The sequence below is a fragment of the Epinephelus lanceolatus genome, chromosome 18 (genome assembly GCF_041903045.1).
Source record: "Epinephelus lanceolatus isolate andai-2023 chromosome 18, ASM4190304v1, whole genome shotgun sequence".
Classification (NCBI taxonomy): Eukaryota; Metazoa; Chordata; class Actinopteri; order Perciformes; family Serranidae; genus Epinephelus; species Epinephelus lanceolatus.
Genome location: NC_135751.1, coordinates 29262556 through 29281954, shown reverse-complemented (window position 1 = coordinate 29281954; position 19399 = coordinate 29262556). Strand labels below are relative to the sequence as shown.

General features: G+C 41.2%; 1 protein-coding gene across 1 annotated transcript; it reads left to right on the top strand.

Annotated features, from left to right (window-relative positions):
- The first annotated feature begins 1991 nt into the window (after positions 1-1991).
- On the top strand, positions 1992-16138 carry LOC117268129 (uncharacterized). Its single transcript, XM_033644320.2, has 23 exons — positions 1992-2071; positions 2526-2564; positions 2678-3046; positions 3232-3363; positions 4597-4743; positions 4816-4941; positions 5701-5844; positions 5955-6101; positions 6186-6332; positions 6431-6468; positions 7512-7592; positions 8446-8475; positions 8578-8740; positions 8824-8937; positions 10295-10470; positions 10571-10783; positions 10879-11082; positions 11481-11722; positions 11811-11877; positions 12759-12850; positions 14141-14300; positions 14432-14497; positions 14800-16138. Exons 1-23 carry the CDS (start codon positions 2038-2040, stop codon positions 14842-14844), a joined length of 2976 nt encoding a protein of 991 aa, XP_033500211.1. The 5' UTR covers positions 1992-2037; the 3' UTR covers positions 14845-16138.
- Positions 16139-19399: the final 3261 nt, after the last annotated feature.

The window sequence follows — 19399 nt, the reverse complement described above, 5'->3', positions numbered from 1 at the left end:
GTGCTGCTGTGATACTTGAATTTCCCCTCTGGGGATCAATAACGTATATCTTATCTTATCTTATCTTATCTTATCTTATCCAATCTTATCCCACATGTGATTTACTAGAAGTCAAGAAATACCTGATAATAGCTTTGCATTCGAAATATTATAACAATAAATATTTCCACACATTTACTTTTTAATATATTTTTTTGTAATGTCCTGCGACATGTGATATAATTTTACTTGTCATTTAATTCATTAGTCTATTCTGAATATAATTTACATAGTTACATTGTAATAGCCAGCAGTGATCATCTCTAAATAAGGTGTTCTCAAGAAATTATGTTTTTAAGTATGTCTGAAGTAAACAAAAGCAGCCCAGCAAGATGTTAACACAATACCTAGCTGCTGCCTTAAAACCTTTCTTTCTCCATTTGTTTTTACAGGGATTTGTTAGTTATTTACATACAGCCGACTGTAGGTGCACTGCCATGTTACAGTTTTACAAGACAAATTGACATGACACGTGAGGCATGCACACTTTCTCCTGAAGTGTTTCACCTGTTGTGAACTATATGACACATTTATAAATGTTCAGCACACACAAACTGTATTTACAACCACTGAGAAATGGTGACTCTGTCAGCAGCAAAGGAGTAGTATAGAGACTTTTCCATTTGATTTTTATGCCAGAATATCAAAAAAGAATATGACCATGTGTCTCTATGCCTTTACTTTGTCCACCAACCTTACTTTGTGAAATAATTCCCATAAACACACATTTAACATTTTGTGGTTATGATTTGGCTTGACAAAAATCAATTCAAGGTAACAAAAAACAGTTGTCATGATTTTTGTGGGGAATTCATTAGTATCATAAAAAATCTATTTAAAAATGGATTGAGCATTTTGCTTTCTATTTATAGACATTAATACATCGATGTGTTCTGTTAATATGCTAAAATAATAAACATTATTCCCACAACAAGTAAATAATTGGAATTCAAAACAAAAAGGAAAAGAAAATACCACACAAAAGACAGTAGAAAGTATGGAATTCTGAAGCTAAAACATTTTTATCATGCTTATAGCCTGCAGGTAATGTGTTGGTTTAAAGGAATAGTTAATGTACACAATGGCTGATCTGAAATAGTAAACATTCTAGACTATAACTGAAAGGATATGATGACATGTGCTCTTGTTTTCTCAATCTCTTCACATGCTCAGTAGCCCGTCTTTCTGTTGAAACTTTAACTAACTGCTAAGTATGTGCCTTTACTCAATCTAAAACGTGTTCTTAAGACCTTTTTAGCATGGACGGATCACTGAATTGGCCTACCAGACATAAGTCCAGGAGCCCAAAGTGTCAGGAGGCCCCTCTGGCTCTCACCTGCAAAATGTCACTCCAAGAGACACTAACCAGAAAGACTCATAACATCCACAAACATAAAGCAACGAAAACAAGGCACAAAACACTAGAAAAAGACGCCAAACGACTACAAAGAGATGCAAAAAAGCTGCAAAGTGCCACAAGGACACTCATGATGCCTACAGAAAAGGGCAAAACATCCCCAAGGAGACACTAAATGACAACAAGGAGATGCAAAATGGCCAAAAATGGACACACAAAAAATGCAAAGGGGTGCAGTTTGACGTCTAAAGGGGCGAAAACAACCCCAAAAAGAGGCTAAACAACTATGAAGTCTGTGTCTTACTCCTGTGTAGGAGGGTGCTGGAGCCTTCTGCGTGCCTGTGCCCCTGGACCCAGTGTCTCATAATCTGCACATGCATTTTAGCACATTTGAAATATTGTTTGGGGTGATGATCCTCTTACTACTAAGCAGATGGTGAATTTTTAATACATTGCAGTATGCCTCTCACAGCTCTGTTCCCTCCTCACGTCTTAATGTGAGCCGTACATGAATTTGCATTGATTTTTGCATTGGTGCCAAACCTTGTGAAAACAGTTTTTGGGTGCTGTGCAAATGTCCAAAATGTGCGTACACGTACCTTACACAGTGGTGAGTGATGGTTTGTGGAGTCTGACATGTCATGATGAAGTGCTGTGCCTTTTCACTCCTCCTGGGTGAGTTAATTCATCTTTTATGTAGCTGATAATGTGTGAATTATTACATTATATTAAACTAGAGAATACGTAGAGTGTAGTCTTAGTATAACCTGCTAAGACTGTACAATATTTTTTGTAATTATCTGTATCTAGATTCAGATCTGCCTTCAGAGTGACAGACAGTTAGGATACATGTAGTTTCTTCCTCAATCAAATACAGGATTATATTTTGTTTTGCTGAATATGAACCACAAAATGCAGAATTTACAGTATGTTGTTGTAAAAAACACTTTTACATACCATTTAATAATACATCTTGTCAATATTATCAGCACCAGTTAGCATGAGTTAATTTCTGTGACAGTCTTGCGTATAGATTTCATGCAATTTTCCATTTAATCATTTTTTAGATCATGTATTGACTTTTAAAGAAGCATTAAAAAAAGCTCTTCTTTGTCTCTGTCCTTTATAGGTTCCCTCTTCACCCTTGGCCGTTGTGTTTTTCCTCCTGGTATGAATGACGTTTACCTGTAAACATTAGATACAGATTCTGGTTCTAGGTGAAAAAAACAAGTCATTTTTGTTGACTGTTATTGACATAGAATGTTTTGCTGGTCCTCGCAGGTTCCTGTGATGGATACACGAACATAACTGATGCATGGCGCAACTTCGCATTCACATCGTCTTCCTTTCCCGGCTTCCCGAAGAATGATGGACATTTTGTTGGGAAGTGGTGGCGCTTCACAGGGATTGGAGGAGACAGAGTCACTTCACAATGCCATTCAGGCCCCCTTGCTGGTTCTCACTACTCCATTCGTGTTTCATTTTCATATCCAACAACTGAATCTGAAACTCCAACAACAGGGACTGCATATGGTGATGTTGGAGGGTGTAATGTTTATTCTATTTCACTCAGCGTGGCCCTCTGTCCTGGAGGATTCTACATTCACAAACCAGCAAGTCACCCATACCCCTATATGGTTTATGCAACCTGTAAGTAATGACCCATCACTGTCATCCTTTGCATTATATTTTAATGTAGACATGTAGACATGTCCTTCAAACTGCAGCTAAGGAGACCAATACTTTTATCTTTTTACCACGAATACTATTTGTGTTTGTGTACGTGTGTGTGTGTGTGTGTGTGTGTGTGTGTGTGTGTGTGTGTGTGTGTTTAGATCATCATACGTGTGAACCAGACTCCTGTGGACCACTTGCTGAGTGCTCGAGTAATGGAGGCTGCACATGTGTCTCTGGGTATGAAATCCCCCCAGATCACCTACCCACTCCAGATTCATATGGTTGTGTTGGTAAGTAAGGACATATATTCCATCTGAACCATGGGAAATAACAACAGCATTTATAATGACTGTGTAATTTTCTTTATTTTATTTTATTTTATTTTATTTTGCACACTTTCAGTCTACATATTCCTGCCTTTGAAGGTCCAGTGTGTTGGATATAGCTGCCGATAACATTTGGAAAGTCTAGGAGAGCCGCAAGATTAAAACCATCTTATTCCCATTCGAGTTAGCAGAGGGCTAAACCCAAATTTATCTGCTCGGTCACCATAAGTCTCTAGTGCGCTTGCTCTATGGGTCCCATGGTGCAGAAGATCTAGGTGATTTCATACCACAGAAATCAAGATTTTTTTTAAGCTTCATGTGCCACTGAGCAACTTTCAGGGGAACGCATGGGGCCACACCTCCAACGTTGCATCCAGTTCTCCTTATACATCTTATGCTACATATGGAGCGAGTCTTCTCCCACAGTGTCCGTCATGTTGTTCTACAGTAGCTAAGAACAGACAAATCAAACACTAGCTCTAGATGGGTGCCATTTGCATTTTCGTGTCAGCCACTGTAGTGTTCTTGCATGCTTGGCACACAGGAGAAGTTTTAGGTCCTGTTTATACGACAATGATTTCAACCGAAAACGGTAACTTTAGTCGTGCTTTGGCTGATTCTTTACACAACAGCGGCGTTTTGGGTGCCTTGGAAACAGCACCGTCTCTGTTGTCATGTAAACTTACCGCCTTTCACACATACACATTAGGCATGTGCGAGAAAGTCTACCATCACAACAACAATGGCGGACTCCCGAGCTCTGTTTGTTGTGCACATCCAATTGAATTTATCAACGCTTCTCCAGCAAAGTGTAGATTTCCTGTAGCAACTCCACCTCATCGTCCGTCACGACAAACGTTCATGCAGTTGCCATTTTGTTTGATTATACATCACCGCTCTGTAAAAGGAAGCACATGTGCGCAGGCGCGTGTTGTTTTCATGACAAAGTCACTCCGCCAACTACTGGCCTGGCATGTAAACTACAACTTTTTGGTAATTTTTGCGGATCCGTGTGCACATGTGCAAAACGTTGTCGTCTGAACGCGGAACTTTTTTCAAAATGAAAATGAGAAATGATTCCATTTTCACCTGATCGTTTTTGTGTAAACATGACCTCAGTTCTGCAATTTCAACACTGGGTGCCATTAAATCCTACACACTATACCTTTAACTCCTGTCTTTAACATCTCTTGTCAGACATCAATGAGTGCCAGAAAAATGCAGAAATTTGTGGTCCTGACTCCAAATGTAACAACACCATTGGATCACACTTCTGTACCTGTCTGGACGGATTCAATGCAACAGATCCAGCATTACCACCTGGAGGCTCCAACCCATGCATAGGTACCATTTTTAAAGAATACGCTGTCTCACTGTCAATCCTGAGCTGCAATGACCTTTCCTTTTCCTTTGTAGATATTGACGAGTGTCTTGACAATGTCTGTGGAGATGATGGGACCTGTCACAACAATCCAGGAAGTTATAAGTGTGAATGCCATGACGGCTACCACCTTGTGCCTGAAGCAACTCCTGTTTGCCAAGGTCTGTTTACAGACATGTTACAAATCACTGCATGATCAAGACTAGCTGTATCTCAAGTTCTTTATGACCGCTATTACCAGATGTAATTCTAAATATTATGCTGCCAAAAAGTTTGTCAAAACTCTAATATCATCTGTAAAACAAGTAAATAGCAAGTTGTTTCAGGCATTGCTTGGATGCTACGCAAAAAAACTATCACCAGGTAACTGGAATACAAATATAAACTGTTAAGGCAGTTGTTTTTGGACCCAAATGCAGACCCTGGCACCACAGGTAGTTACACAAAGTAAGAAGATTTATTAAATTTACTGGAGAGGGCAATAAATCAGGCAGGCAGATGAGCTGGGTGGGCGCGTGGAGGAATGAGCAGCAGCAGTGTTTGTAAGTGGCTGGTTGTGGAGATGTCGGCACAGGAGAAGAGATGTTAGATTAAGATGCACAAGGGAAAAACACTGAACTCTCTCAATAACACACAGTATACTGAGCGGCCGCAAGTGCACCACATAGCTGGCAGAACAATCTGGCACTGCATGCCTGGAGAGCTGGCTTCTTAAGCTGGGGGTGGATGAGGCCATTGCACGTAGCTGTTGAGGTCCAACAGGTGCCTGATGACGGTGCCGTGCCCACAGCACACACACAGGGGAGGAGGAGACACAGCGGAAACAGGGAGAACTACAGTTGGACTAAAATTTCCTTTTCACATTTATTCTTGTATTTTTAAAACCATCATGCCACCTGCATTAACTGTTCCTTTCTCAGATATCGACGAGTGTTTCAACTCCACCGTCTGTGGGCCTGACTCTGACTGCACCAACACACCTGGAGCACACACCTGTGCATGTCAACTGGGGTACGCGCCAACTCTACCAGACCAGGACCCCAGCGAAGAAAACATCTGTATTGGTACTTAACTTGATTATTTTTCCGGTTCCAGATGATTTCACCATCTAGGATCAGATGGAAAACTGCTACTCAGCTGCAACTCTTTCATTTGTGTGTCATGTGTTTGGCAGATGTTGATGAGTGTGTCGAAAATGCCGCCATCTGTGGTCCTGATGCTAACTGCACAAACTCAATCGGCTCTTACATCTGCACCTGCTTCCCTGGTTATCGGCTGAACAACCCAAATGTGATAGCCAGCATTGCTAACCCATGCACAGGTGTGTGCACATGTTCACTATTAGTGTGACTATCATGTGTTTTACTATAATGTGTTTAACTGTACCTCTGTCTCTCCTCTACAGATATAGACGAGTGCAGTGAGACACCTGGTATATGTGGTAAACAAACAGTGTGCACTAATGAACCGGGGACCTTCTATTGTTCTTGTCCTGATGGATTCTACCCTTCAACTGGAATCCTGTGGATATTAGGGGTCTCATTTTGTCAAAGTGAGCTTGGGATGCAATTTGTTACAGTGTCTACAGCACAGTGCCATATCCTGATGTGTTCAGTGACTGTGCTCTTTTCTTCTACATTGACTCATCAGGTCTTCAGGACATTTTAGACGAGATTCAACCCCCAGAGGTAAATATCACCAGCAAATAGGCACCGTTAAGGAAAGAACAAACGTGTGGTTTTGCTTAGGTTTTGCTGCTTCATCTTGTGAACTGATCCAAGTTACTCACTAAAGAAGTTCGTTAGCCTGACACTTGTTACTTGTTAATAGTGGTACCTTTGTGTTTTCCCCATTTAGTATGTAACAGTGATTTTAGAAGGGTATACAGCAGGGGCTATTGCTCTGAGATAACAAGGGAGGCTGAACTGCCCCTAAAATTTCATAGAAGAAATGGTCAAATATGCACTATTGACTTTACATTAAAATAAGAATTTACATTGCATTAAAGGTGCGCTAGGATGTGTTTAACATCATGACTTTATCACCAGTTTTCAAACGCGACCTCCCTGTCATACATTCTCGTGTCAGCACAGTGGACGCAGAGCCTCCAAGCATTCCTATGAGACAGCGCTGGATAAATGCGACAAATTTGTCACTTCCAGGGAGGCTCAGCTTCCCTGGGACCTAATGGAGCGGTAGGCGGGAGAGGACGCTCGGTGTCTGCATGATGATTGGAGTAATTGTCTAAAAGGCTGAACCCCTTAGTGATTGACAGCGCTTCGCATTTCGAGCTCAGTCCTAAGCAGATATTTGCGAGTGGAGTCTTCTGACAGAGTGCCGTCCAGAGTTCCTTATTTCCATAAGCTATGTAGGTCAATTTCACCGTTTGTAAACCCGTCTGAAAATCGTTGAGGTGTGTTTTGCTGTGCTTCTATGGCATGAGTGTGGTTGAAAAACGGCTTCAATTAAATGTTCCTTTTATAAGTTACTGCCTCGCTACAATATGATAAATTTTATGATGTAAACTTCCCCTGTTTGAAAGACCAGCAGCCGCCACTGGTATACAGCTAGCCTGTGCCACATACAGAATGTGAAAATGTTGCGATATTCCATGCTGCACAAACATTGCTATCTTTTGCCAAAACAGGCCAAAGTTTAAATACTATACACTGCAAACTGCATCTAAGCATACAACATTAAAGTTGAAGCTATGTTTGTGTATTTGTTGCAGGGACAGACAAAAGAAAGAGCTTTCCTTGGCAACATGGACCAACAACTGAAAGACAATGAAGGCATGATCTTACCAGTACCAGTGAGTAGAACACAAAGAGTGATGCGCACTCTCCTACAAAGCTTAAATTGATTTAATTCCAGATCATTCGCTGCAATAATGATCCACACAGAAGGTTATTTTAGCAGTCCTAAAATCCGACATTTAGAATATCACTATTTATTTGACTCTTAAATGAATACAGTCTCTGTAGATGTGGTCGAAATAGCTGAAAAGGGGACTATCGCTGCACAGTCTTTCAATTTTAATTGGATTTCTAAAAAGTCAGATCACCTCAAAATCAAAAGTACATATTTTTACGTTTACCCGTGGTGATATTTATCAATCTTGAATGTTTTGGTGGCAGTAATCGAATGTTGGAGCTGTCCAGATGGCTGCCTTCTCTCAAATCTAATAGAACCAGATGGCACTCGCCTTGTGGTGCTCAAAGCGCCAAAAAATTACATTTGAAAAACTCAACAGCAATGTCTCTTTTCAGAAATCATGATGCGGTTACCCAAGATAATCCAGAGACCTTGTCATCAGCAGTTACATCCATCCATTTTCAGAGAGATGTATGTCTCAAGAGATGGCAGACAACGATAACTGATACTTCCAACACTCTGCGACTCACACCAAAACAATTTAGATTGAAAGAAAGAACTGCACGCAATAGGAAAAATATTTATTTTTTATTTTGAACTGTCCCTTTAAAATGAGGAATTCTATACTAAGTACTAAGTTACAGTAATGTTTCAACGTGGGCAGAGGAAATTCTACATGAACTGGAAATTGATTAAAATTCAGTTTAAGTCTGATGCACATTGTGTGTGAGTGACTGCCCTGCAGTTATATAATTCTCTACCTTGCTCTCTTTCTTGTGCTTTCTCTACAGACTGTGACCAACAGCTTCTCAGCATCTATGGTACCTGCTGTTCCATAAATACCTGATGTCACTTTAACTGTGCAGTCTTCAGTGCTTTAATCATCAGGCAGGTCAATTACTGAGATATCTTAATTCTCGTAGGAAGTGTCAGGTGTGGGACCGCGGGTCAGGTCAAGCAAGGTGAGTAGCAAAGGAGACGGGGAGGTAGGCAGTGTGATCCTGGGCATCTCAGACCGTTTAGCATCTGCAATAGTAGAGCCAGGTCGGAACAACACCAAGAGAACTGTCAAGAGTCCAACAGTGGGTAAGACATGTTCATCTTAGTTCACTGTATGTTTACGTGGTGGATATGAAATTAGGCTGTTGTAATGCCAACCTGTGTGTTAGATCTAAGTCTCGAAACTATCGGACCTGGAAGTGACAGCGCAGAGAGCTCTTCCCTGTCAGCCAATGGAAACACCATGGAGATCAACCTGAACAGTTTGGCCAAAAATAACAATGGTGAGAAAAAGCTCAAAGTGAAAATAAGATGGCATTTCCAAACTTCTGTATATATATGTTTGAAAGGAATCATACCTTGTAATTTTGCATCTGTGTGTGCAACAAATGCACAGGGTTAAAGAAATAGTTCACCCAAAATTAAACCATGCATGTTATCCATCTTACCTGTACTGCCATTTATCAGTGGGGTTTGTTTTGGTGTGAGTCGCCGAGTGTTGGCGATATCTGCCATAGAGATGTCTGCCTTCTCTCGAATGTAATGGAATTAGATGGCACTCGGCTTCTGGTGCTCAAAGCGCCAAAAAATACATTTGAAAAACTCAACAGCAATGTCTCTTTACAGAAATCATGACCTGGTTACTCAAGATAATCCACAGACCTTGTTGTCAGCAGTTACATCCATCCATCCATCCATCCATCCATCCATCCATTTTCATCCGCAAGTCCGGGCCTGGGTGGTGGGGGCAGTAGGCCAAACAAAGCGTCTTAGACGTCACATTCCCCAGCAACCCTTTCCAGCTCCTCCTTGGGGACCCCGAGGCGTTACGAGACCAGATGAGATATGTAATCCCTCCAGTATGTACTGAGTCTGCCCCGGGGCCCTCCTACCAGTGGGACGTGCCGGGAACACTTTAAACGGAAGGTGCCAAGGAGGCATCCTGATCAGATGCCCAAACTATCTCAACTGACCCTTTTCGTTGTGAAGGAGCAGCAGCTCTAGTCCGAGCTCCCTCCAGATGTCCGGGCTCCTTACCCTATCTCTATGGCTGAGCTCAGCCACCCCATGGAGGAAATTCATTTTGGCCAGTTTAGCATTCGTACTTACATGTAGGAACTATTTTCTGTTAACCAAACTACACTTGCCAATTGTATCACTATGCAGAAGATGCACACTCATGGCTGAGGGACTCGTTCTGTGACAGTGCAAGATATACACTCGTCGTCCTCCTTGGCTGAGCTGTAACATTATCTAGCTTCTGCACAGTGATACACTTGGTGGTTGTAGCTTGGTGTACAGAAAGTAGTTCCTACATGAAACCGCTCACAGCGACAGCTGAGGATTCTCTTGGTCATGATTTCTGGAAAGAGACATTGCTGTTGAGTTTTTCAAATGTATTTTTTTGGCGCTTTGAGCACCACAAACCAAGTGCTATCTGGTTCTACTTTATTTGAGTGAAGGCAGACTTGTCTGCAGCTGGTATCTGCCAACACTTGATTGATAAATAACACTACAGGTAAGAGGAAAAACAGGTCTTTTTGATTTGGGGTGAACTGTTCCTTTTACCTACTTTAAATATACAAAAACAGGCAGTGTGTTTAAAAGCACTGATCACCTGCACTCTGTGGACATTCCCAGGTTCTGCAGCAGCTGTCTTCTTGACACTAACTGGGATGGAGAGTCTTCTTAGTCATCAATACTTTGAAACAGAAAACCAGACAGAGATGTACTCGGATGTTATCACTGCAGTCTTACCTTCGATGAACCACACCAACCTCACCGAGCCCGTCAACTTTACCATCCATCACAAGAAGGTGCTATCCAAGTTATCTCTACATCTACTTTTTAAGATAACATACAGCTTGCTGTCTTACAACATATCTAAAAAAATCTTTGTTGCTCTGCTTTCATCAGACAGTACCTGAGTCTGGTTTGGTGACCTGTGTGTATTGGGAGGACAAAACAGAGGAGGCAGGAATTGGAGAAGAAAGTGAAACAGGAACAGAAAAGAAGAGGACAATGCGCTGGTCGGTGGAGGGCTGTTGGGTTGCATACACCAATGAAAACTACACAGTGTGCAGCTGCTCCCATCTATCCACATTCGCCCTCATCATGCAGATTGGAGAGGTATCATATGCAAATGTGCATTTGCTAAAACAAGTTCCCACACACAGGTCAGATTGATGACAGTATGTGTTTGCCTGTGTGTTGTATCTTCTCAGCCTCCACCAGAGGATCCCTTCCTGGAGTGGCTAAACCGAATGTGTGTGATTGTTGGACTATTCTTCTTTGGTTTGGCCATCTTCACCTTCCTCCTGTGTAGCTGGAACCCCAAGATCAACAACACAGCCCGTCTTCACCTCTGCCTCAACCTCTTCTTCTCCCATCTGCTGCTGCTGTGGAACGACAAATATGTTGAACAAGAGGTACAGTAATCAAAGATGGAGTTGTTTTTGTTTTTGCTTTAGACTTAAATACTGAACTGGATCTGTCACACATGGATTAAATGTGACCCAACTGAACCACTCTTTGCTGAGTTATCAGAAGCATTTAATGTTCGGAGCATAGGTTACGTTATTGTAACCCTAGTTCTATTAGCACAGGCAGAGCCCTCACCTCAGGGGCCCTGCCACTCCTATGCCTCTTGCTGAAGAGGGTTTAGAATAGCAGAAAATGGCGAGTGTGTTGTTATATACTGTTTGGTCTGCACTTATTCAGGTAGGCATGTCCTTGAAGGAGAGTTTAACCCGTAGTCTACAGGAGAGGGCTATGCCTGTTCCAATAGAACTAGGGTTACAATATTGTACTTCTTCTGTCTCCGCAGCTAGCCTGCACCGTCATGGCGGGGCTTCTTCACTTCTTAGTTATAGCAGGTTTTGTGTGGATGCTGCTGGAGGCGTTTCAGCTCCACCTGTTGGTCCGGAGGCTCACTAAGGTGCAGGTCATCCAGAGAGATGGCCTCCCCAGGCTAGTTCTCTACCTGATTGGCTACGGCGTTCCATTTGTGATTGTGGGTGTTTCTGCACTGGTATATTCTGATGGATATGGTGCTACTGAGGCAGAGGTGTGAGTAAGATAAACAGTAATACACACATTCATATTCTCCTGTATGTCTGATGTGCATCCAGGTTGAAAGTGTTTGATTCTGCTACAGGTGCTGGCTCTCAAGACAGCGCCATTTCAACTGGGCCTTAACAGGCCCTGTGATTGCTATCCTTGCTGTGAGTATATTGCACATTAGCAGATACATCACATCTATTTTAACAAAAAATGAATCAGCTCAGTCAGGTTTATTCTCCAATTTAATTCGTCAGGCACCGTTTTTAGCTAATTGAAAATCAAGGTAACATGCACTTTAACTAATTTTTGGCAAAATATTATTCCTGGCCATGTTAAAGGTGAGTCAAGAAGCTTACTCAACGTCCTGCTGGATTTACAGCAAAGACAAGCTTATCTTCTGCTTGAATGTTTACAGACATTTACAGGCCTTGTCCCATTATTGGTTCTCCTCCTGTGTTTCTTCACCATTGGCCTCAACTCAAATCAAAGAAATTCTCTTGAAGACACATTACTGTCTTTGTTTTACATCTGTTACAGGCAACCCAATACCATTAGCACACACTAAAGAGGTCAAGGCTTTCCTACTTTTGACAATATCTGTATTGGGCCTCTATTCACAGCCCTGTCTCCTAGAAATCAGGTTTATACACAACTAATTATAAACAGCAGATTGTTATGTATATATATGTTTTCAGGGAGACATAATGCATGTTCTATTATCATCCACATATTATATTTTCTATTAACGTCATGAGGAAATTTGGCTCATGAATGTATCTGGCAGTTTGCAAAAACGACACTGAACACATCAGCACTGAAAGCATATTTCAGTTGTTTTCCGCCAAAATAGGCAATCTTGCAAGACACTATCCACTCGTAGTGACTACAGCAATTATGTTATTTAGTAACATACAAACAGAATTCATAGTAGACAGCATTGCTACATATTCTTCAAAATGGCACATTACTAGCAGTATTTAAGGTTTCTATGGAGGTTATATGTTCTTCTGCAGCTCAGCCTCTGTGTCTTTCTTTCCTTCAGCTGAATTGGATATTGTTCTGTGCTACTCTATGGAGTCTGAGACCCACCCTGGCCAACATGAAAAGTGATATTTCTCAGTCCAGAGACACCAGGTATGAGTGATAAAGGTTATCTTTGCATGAAAATGAAATAAAATCTGAAAAATTCTGAAAGTTCAATGTGACTTTTCATACATAGTGTACATACAGTGTAACAATATATCACAGACTCTACGTGGTGTCAATCTGATCGCATTTGATAGACTTATGCAGATAGCCAATTTGATATTCTTATTTAAATTTATACAGACTACACTAATTATGCTCACCCTTTCTAAGCTGACAAAATGTATATCACAAAGTGTTTAAAAATGTACATAGTGTCCATCTCTCTTTAAAGGTCCAGCGTGCAGGATTTAGGGGTATATATTGACAGAAATGTAAGATAATAAGTATGTTTTCTTTAGTGCTTGAACACCTGAAAGTAAGAATCATTATGTTGTCTTATCTTAGAATGAGACACTTATATCTACATATGAAGTGTGTCCTCATTTACAGAGATCGCCATGTTGCACCGCCATACCTCAGATTTTTTAAATATAAAACATTAATCAGTGCTTTCACCGGTTTAAATCACTGGGTCCATTTGTTTTGGAGAGGAAAGTAGAGCTTAGATTCTCTGCCCAAGCCCGAACCCAGCCCCACTGGCCGCGCACATGTAATGTGTCGGTGGTGACAACATGTGTTTCGGCTTCGTCGAGTGTACCAAGTGCAGCACGATGCTAGTAGCCTATATGACAGCAAAAAGAAGGGGACCTCGACACTTAAGAGGCACATGACGAAGGCTTGCCATGGAAAGAAAGACGAGAGTCAGCCTTCAATGTCCACATTCGTATCCTGAAAAAAATGTCGGGTTTAAACCGAGCGCGGGCTCATAATTACAGTTAAAGGGACGGGCCGGGTCAGGCTCGGACAGAACATGCACGGGTTCGGGTGGGGTCGGGCTGGATTTTTTGGGCCCGATCTAAGCTCTAGAGGAAAAGTCCTCTGTGGATAATTCAACTCCTGGTACTAGGTTAGCGGCCCGTCTCCAACACGCCAAACAGCATTGGAAAAACACTGATTTGTAAAGTGAAACTGGTTTATTCAGTGTTTTTAATGGTCTAAGTCACTGGATCCTATTATTTCGCAGATGAAGAGACCTCTGCGGATAATTCTGCTCCCAGTAAAAACCTCCTGAACGATGAACACTGAAGGAATTCTAAGCAGGAGAAGTTACAACTGCTTGCAATCTGCAATCCTCACCACTAGATGCCACTAAATCCCCTTAAGTCTTACACACTGGACCTTTAAAGAGTCATACATTCTTGAAATTAAAACTCACTAAATTCTCATTGTTTACAGGTTGATTTTGTTCAAGATAGTAGCCCAGTTTGTCATACTGGGCTGCACCTGGATCTTGGGCCTGTACCAGTCAAACCTTTTCTTCCAGGTCCTCTTTATAATTCTTAACTCCCAGCAGGGCACCTTCCTCTTCATCGTCCACTGTCTGCTCAACAAGGAGGTACACACTTTACACAGATGACTTTCTCTGCACTACTACTAACAATGTCAGCAATTACACACACAGCTGTCTTTCTGTTTAGTTACATTAATACATAAAATCTAAAGTGAGTCTTTCATTGTACTCTCTAGGTTAGAGAGGAATACGTGAAATGGCTGACCTGTTCTTTCAATAAGCACAGTGAAGGAGGAACTGTGGTGAGTTAGTTTAAACACCAAAGCAACAATGCATAGTACGAGGAACCACTTTAATAACTGTGAAATGCTTGTATTTATTTCTGTATATCTCTTTTCTTATCGAGGTGTCTTTGTAGCCTTTATATGGCTATTAGGACTACAAAGACACAAACAGTCTGCTAAACAGCCAAAACAACCCAAACCAACATCCTGGGTGATCCTAGGCGTGCCTGCTATGTGTTTCACTGATCAAACATTTTCTTTCAAATGCCTTGCTGGAATTATGATGTGTGTAATTTTGCATATCTGCTGTATTCAAACAGAAAGATGCACCATCAGTCTCTGAGGACTTGGACAAGGCTGAGTAGAAGACAGGCTAAAGGTGATGGAATGCTGATAACAAAAGAGAGACGGAAGACAGAGAGGAGAGATGCAGACTGTGTCCACTTTGAACCATTAGTCATTACATGTTATTTTTTGTTGTCATTTTTATTGCGGCTGGGAATGACAAGTCATCAAATGTATATGTACGTGAGGGTGTGTTTACTGCTACTGTGTTAAATCCATTAGCCAGAATAATTGTTGGCATAGTACACCTCTGCAAACCACAGATATGTAACATTTGCACATTATTTTGTAGCGGATATATCGAAACTTTACGTTTATTTATGTTCCAGTAATACTGTGGTTATGTTTCGGCACAAAAAATGCTTGGTTACGGTTCGGAAAAGATCATGTTTTGGTTTTAAAATGCACAGTTTTGGTGCCACAATAGACTTTTTTCACTGCAGACATTTTGACATGCTGTACATACATGTTGAACGGCTTACTAGGACACTTAATGGAACTGAGCCACCGTTAATGTTATCAGTTTCCCCTGTGCTTTTCCTACTATGACACGTCAAAACATCTGCTGTGAAAAAGGTCTATTGCCACTGCAGAAGTTTGTTGGTCTTGAACAGTAGTCAGCAGGTTGGCATCCGTTTCACCTAGGTGTCATGGCATCCACTATCAGCTCCACCTACCAGGGACGACGTCAGCTAATATACATTTGATCAGAACTGTGTCACTTTAGAAACACTGATATGATATGTAACACGTATAATGTATTCATGGTTTGCAGAAACATACAATGCAGACATTTTCTTCTGGCGACTGGGCTGACTACTGTTCATTGTGTCGTTTTCTGATATGTTTGATTTTCAACATTTTTTCTTTATTATTTCAATTGTTTTTTTCATTCAATGCATTTTTTTAGTTTTTTCACATTAAAGTCTTGCTGACATCCAGAGATGTATGTGCATGATTATACACATGCTTGTTAGACTTTCCAATACAACAGGAAGTAAAATTCTGTGTCAACCACTGAGTGCTGCTGTGCACAGATTTCAGCTTAAGTAGCATTCCCCCCCAATAGCTAAAACTGAATGTCCATCCTGTTTCATGTGTTTCCCTGCTGACAGAAGTGGAGGAAAGTTGCTGTTGTTTTTAACTCTGCCCTGCACACTTTGTGTCCTCATAAACACACGTGACGTGGTGCATACTCAGGTGTGTGCTCCGGGTCTGAATCAGTCCCTACTTTGCCGTTATTCTTGCATGACATATTCACAGTATTTTCATCTGTGTATCTTAAGTGCTCTGTCTATTGTAAGTTTAATTGTTTTCAATGCATAATAAACCTCTGTTGCCTTGGAGTTTTCCCAGTTGTTTACTGAAATGTACCCAGTGTTTTGACACCCATAGTGTCCCGTATAGGATGAGTAGGTGTCACATTCTTCAGCTTCTAGAATAGATGTGTGGAAACAATTGCAGATGTAAACTACAGTTATCTTTGTGAGAAGACTGAATGTCTTCAGACTGTTGATTAAAGAAGGAGGAGTGTTCCTGAAATTATTTGTACACTAACAAATCATCATACTGAAATCAAACTTAAAAGAACTTCTGTTAACGTTGTTTACAGAGTAGGAGAGAGTAATGGGAGGGGAGACAGGGGAGACAAAAGCACACTTTTTGTATCAGGGAAACATCCAACGGGTTACTGTAGTCAGTGTAAAGGAGTCAGTGGAGCATATTCTTATTTCTTGCAGGAAATATGAGGAAGAAAGTAGGGTGATGATGGCAGGAGGCCAGGATTAAGGACGTGTTTGAGAGTGGAGACACGGTGGAGAGGAGAAAGATGGTATTTATGTTTCTGAAAGTTACAGGACTGCAGAAAACTGTAAAGACTAGGACAGCAGTGGTTGGATAAAATCAGTAGGAGGCAGTAATGCAACTTGAAGAATGTCAACTGCCATGAAAGACATTTATCACCAGTCCATCAGATTAACTATGGAGAGAAGCTACTGTGATGGTTTTCACAGCTAACACATGTAAAAGGCTGTTGCAGTCTTTAATTTGTGTCATTCTGTCTAGTTTATGTTCAAGTTTGTGTTCACTTCCTGTTTTATTTTGAAATCTGTTTTCATTGTGTTAGTGCTCCTTTTACGTCCTGAGTTTTCCCGCCTTTATTAATCACCTCATGTGTTTCACCTGTGTCTTGTCCCACTCACCTGTGTGTGGTTAGTAATCAGCCCTTGTGTATTTAAAGCCCAGTGTTTCCCACATTGCCCTTGCGGTCTAATATCTGGCAACCCTGCGCGCAGCTCCACTGCTACGTTTTCTGTGCAGATAGAGACACGGCTGTGTGTCTGGCTAGGAAAGAGTAACTTTATTTCTGAAGGGACGGCTGGAAGAACTGAGAGGAGTCACAGGAGGGAGAATACAGTGAAACTAAACGAAAATTTGGTGTTTGTTGACAGCAATGCCGGAGAAAATCGGTGGTTTTTGGCATAATCTGGACTGTGACTGGAGCAGAATGGCAAGTAGTAGTGGTGGTGGGTCTGATGAGGAGGATATGGAGATATGGAAAACAGTTCAGAGTCAGAGGAAGACAGGTGGAAAGGAGAGCAGTAGTATGAAAATGTCATCTAGTAAACGCTCTTACTGATGATGAGGAAAGAAATGATATGCGGAAAAAACACATGACAGAGGAGTTTAAAGTAATTATGAAATTCAAGACAGGACAAGAGATATCATCGGTGAGTCCGATCACGCTGACGAATTGTTTGAGGAAAGCACTTGGAGATATTGAAGTAGCGAAAGTCTTAAGAGACGGCAGCCTGTTTTTGAAATGCAAGAATGCAGGACAAAGGGATAAGGCGCTCAAGCTACAAAGGGTATGTGAAAAAGAAGTTGCTGAGAGGAAAGTAGTAGAAGGGAGATCGGCGCCAAAGGAGTGATCTCAGGAATACCCTTGGGAGAAAACCTAGAGGAGTTAAAAAAAATGATCAAGGGAGGATCTGTTAAAGAAATTAAGCGCCTGCAGGCATTCAGAGATGGGGTGAAAGTTGACAGCATGTCAGTGATGCTAGAATTTAAAGATCAATTTCTACCAGATAAGGTCATGATAGGATATATGAGTTTTAATGTAAGAGCATATGTTCAGCCTCCTATCAGGTGTTACAAGTGCCAGAGATATGGCCACGTCGCCACAGCGTGTAGGGGAAAGCAGAGGTGTGGGAGATGTGGAGGGGAGCATCTGTATGGGAAATGTGGAAACAACAACCCAGTTAAATGTTGTAACTGTGGAGGAAATCATACAGCGGCTTATGGAGGGTGTACAGTGAGGAAACAGGCTGTTGAAATTCAACAAGTCAGGGCAGAGCAGAGAGTGACATACGCAAAAGCAATACAGATTGTGAGCAAAGAAAAAAGGGTGGAAGAGATGGAGGAAGCAAAGCAGTCAAGTGTGTTAAACCAGCAGACAGGACTGTCAACAGAAAAACTAGTACTTTTTCTTGCATATGTCAAAAACTGCTCAGATCAAGCAAAAACTAAAACAGAAAAAATCAAAATAATTGTGAAGGCAGCAGCAAAATTTCTGAATATGAAGGAGTTATCCTGGGAAAAAATACAAGCAGACCTTAGTCAGGGAGAAGGGACATCAGCAAGCAGCAGCCCCTACATATCATAGTGTACATACTCCAATGGAATGCTAGGAGTCTCATTGCAAATGGACAAGAGTTTAAGAAATATATCGGCGAGTTAAAGGAAAAACCAGATCTTATTTGTGTACAAGAAACATGGCTCAAGCCAAATTTGGATTTTGTTATAAGTGGATACTCTAGCATTCGAAAGGACAGAACAAATGGAAATGGTGGAGGGTGTGCAATATTTATCAGTCACGGTGTGAAATATAGACAAATAATAACATCACAAGAATTAGAGGTAGTAGTTATAGAGGTCTGGACAAAAGAGGGATGCATAAAATTAATTAATTTCTATAATCCATGCAAACAATTAAAAAAGAAAAAATGGAAGGTATTCTTGATGATTGGAGAGGGAAAATAGTCTGGTGTGGAGACTTTAATGCACATAGCACAGTGTGGGAGGACCAGGATGACTCAAATGGGGAAGTAATAGAGGAAATACTAGATGACAAAGGATTGGTATGTTTAAATACTGGTGCAGGCACAAGGGTGAATTTGGCAAGGGGCACAGAGTCATCAATAGATCTCACATTGGTTTCACAAACTTTGGCAGGGAAAAGTAATTAAGAAGTATTAAGGAGGAGCACAGTGGGTAGTGACCACTATCCAATATATATACGTATAGGAATGGAAAGTGTGATTGATCAGAGCAAGAGAGAGGGGAGATGGAAAATTGAGGGAGCAAACTGGGATAAGTTCAGAATATTGAGTGAGGGTAAATTGAGAATGATAAATGTAAATACGTCGGTTAATGAACTGAACAATGAAATTTGCAAAAATATAATTGAGGCAGCAAAGGAGTCTATTCCAAGAAGCAGTGGGAATAAAAAGAAAAGATTAGTACCATGGTGGACAAATGAATGTACTGAGGCAATAAAAGCTCGAAACAAGTCCT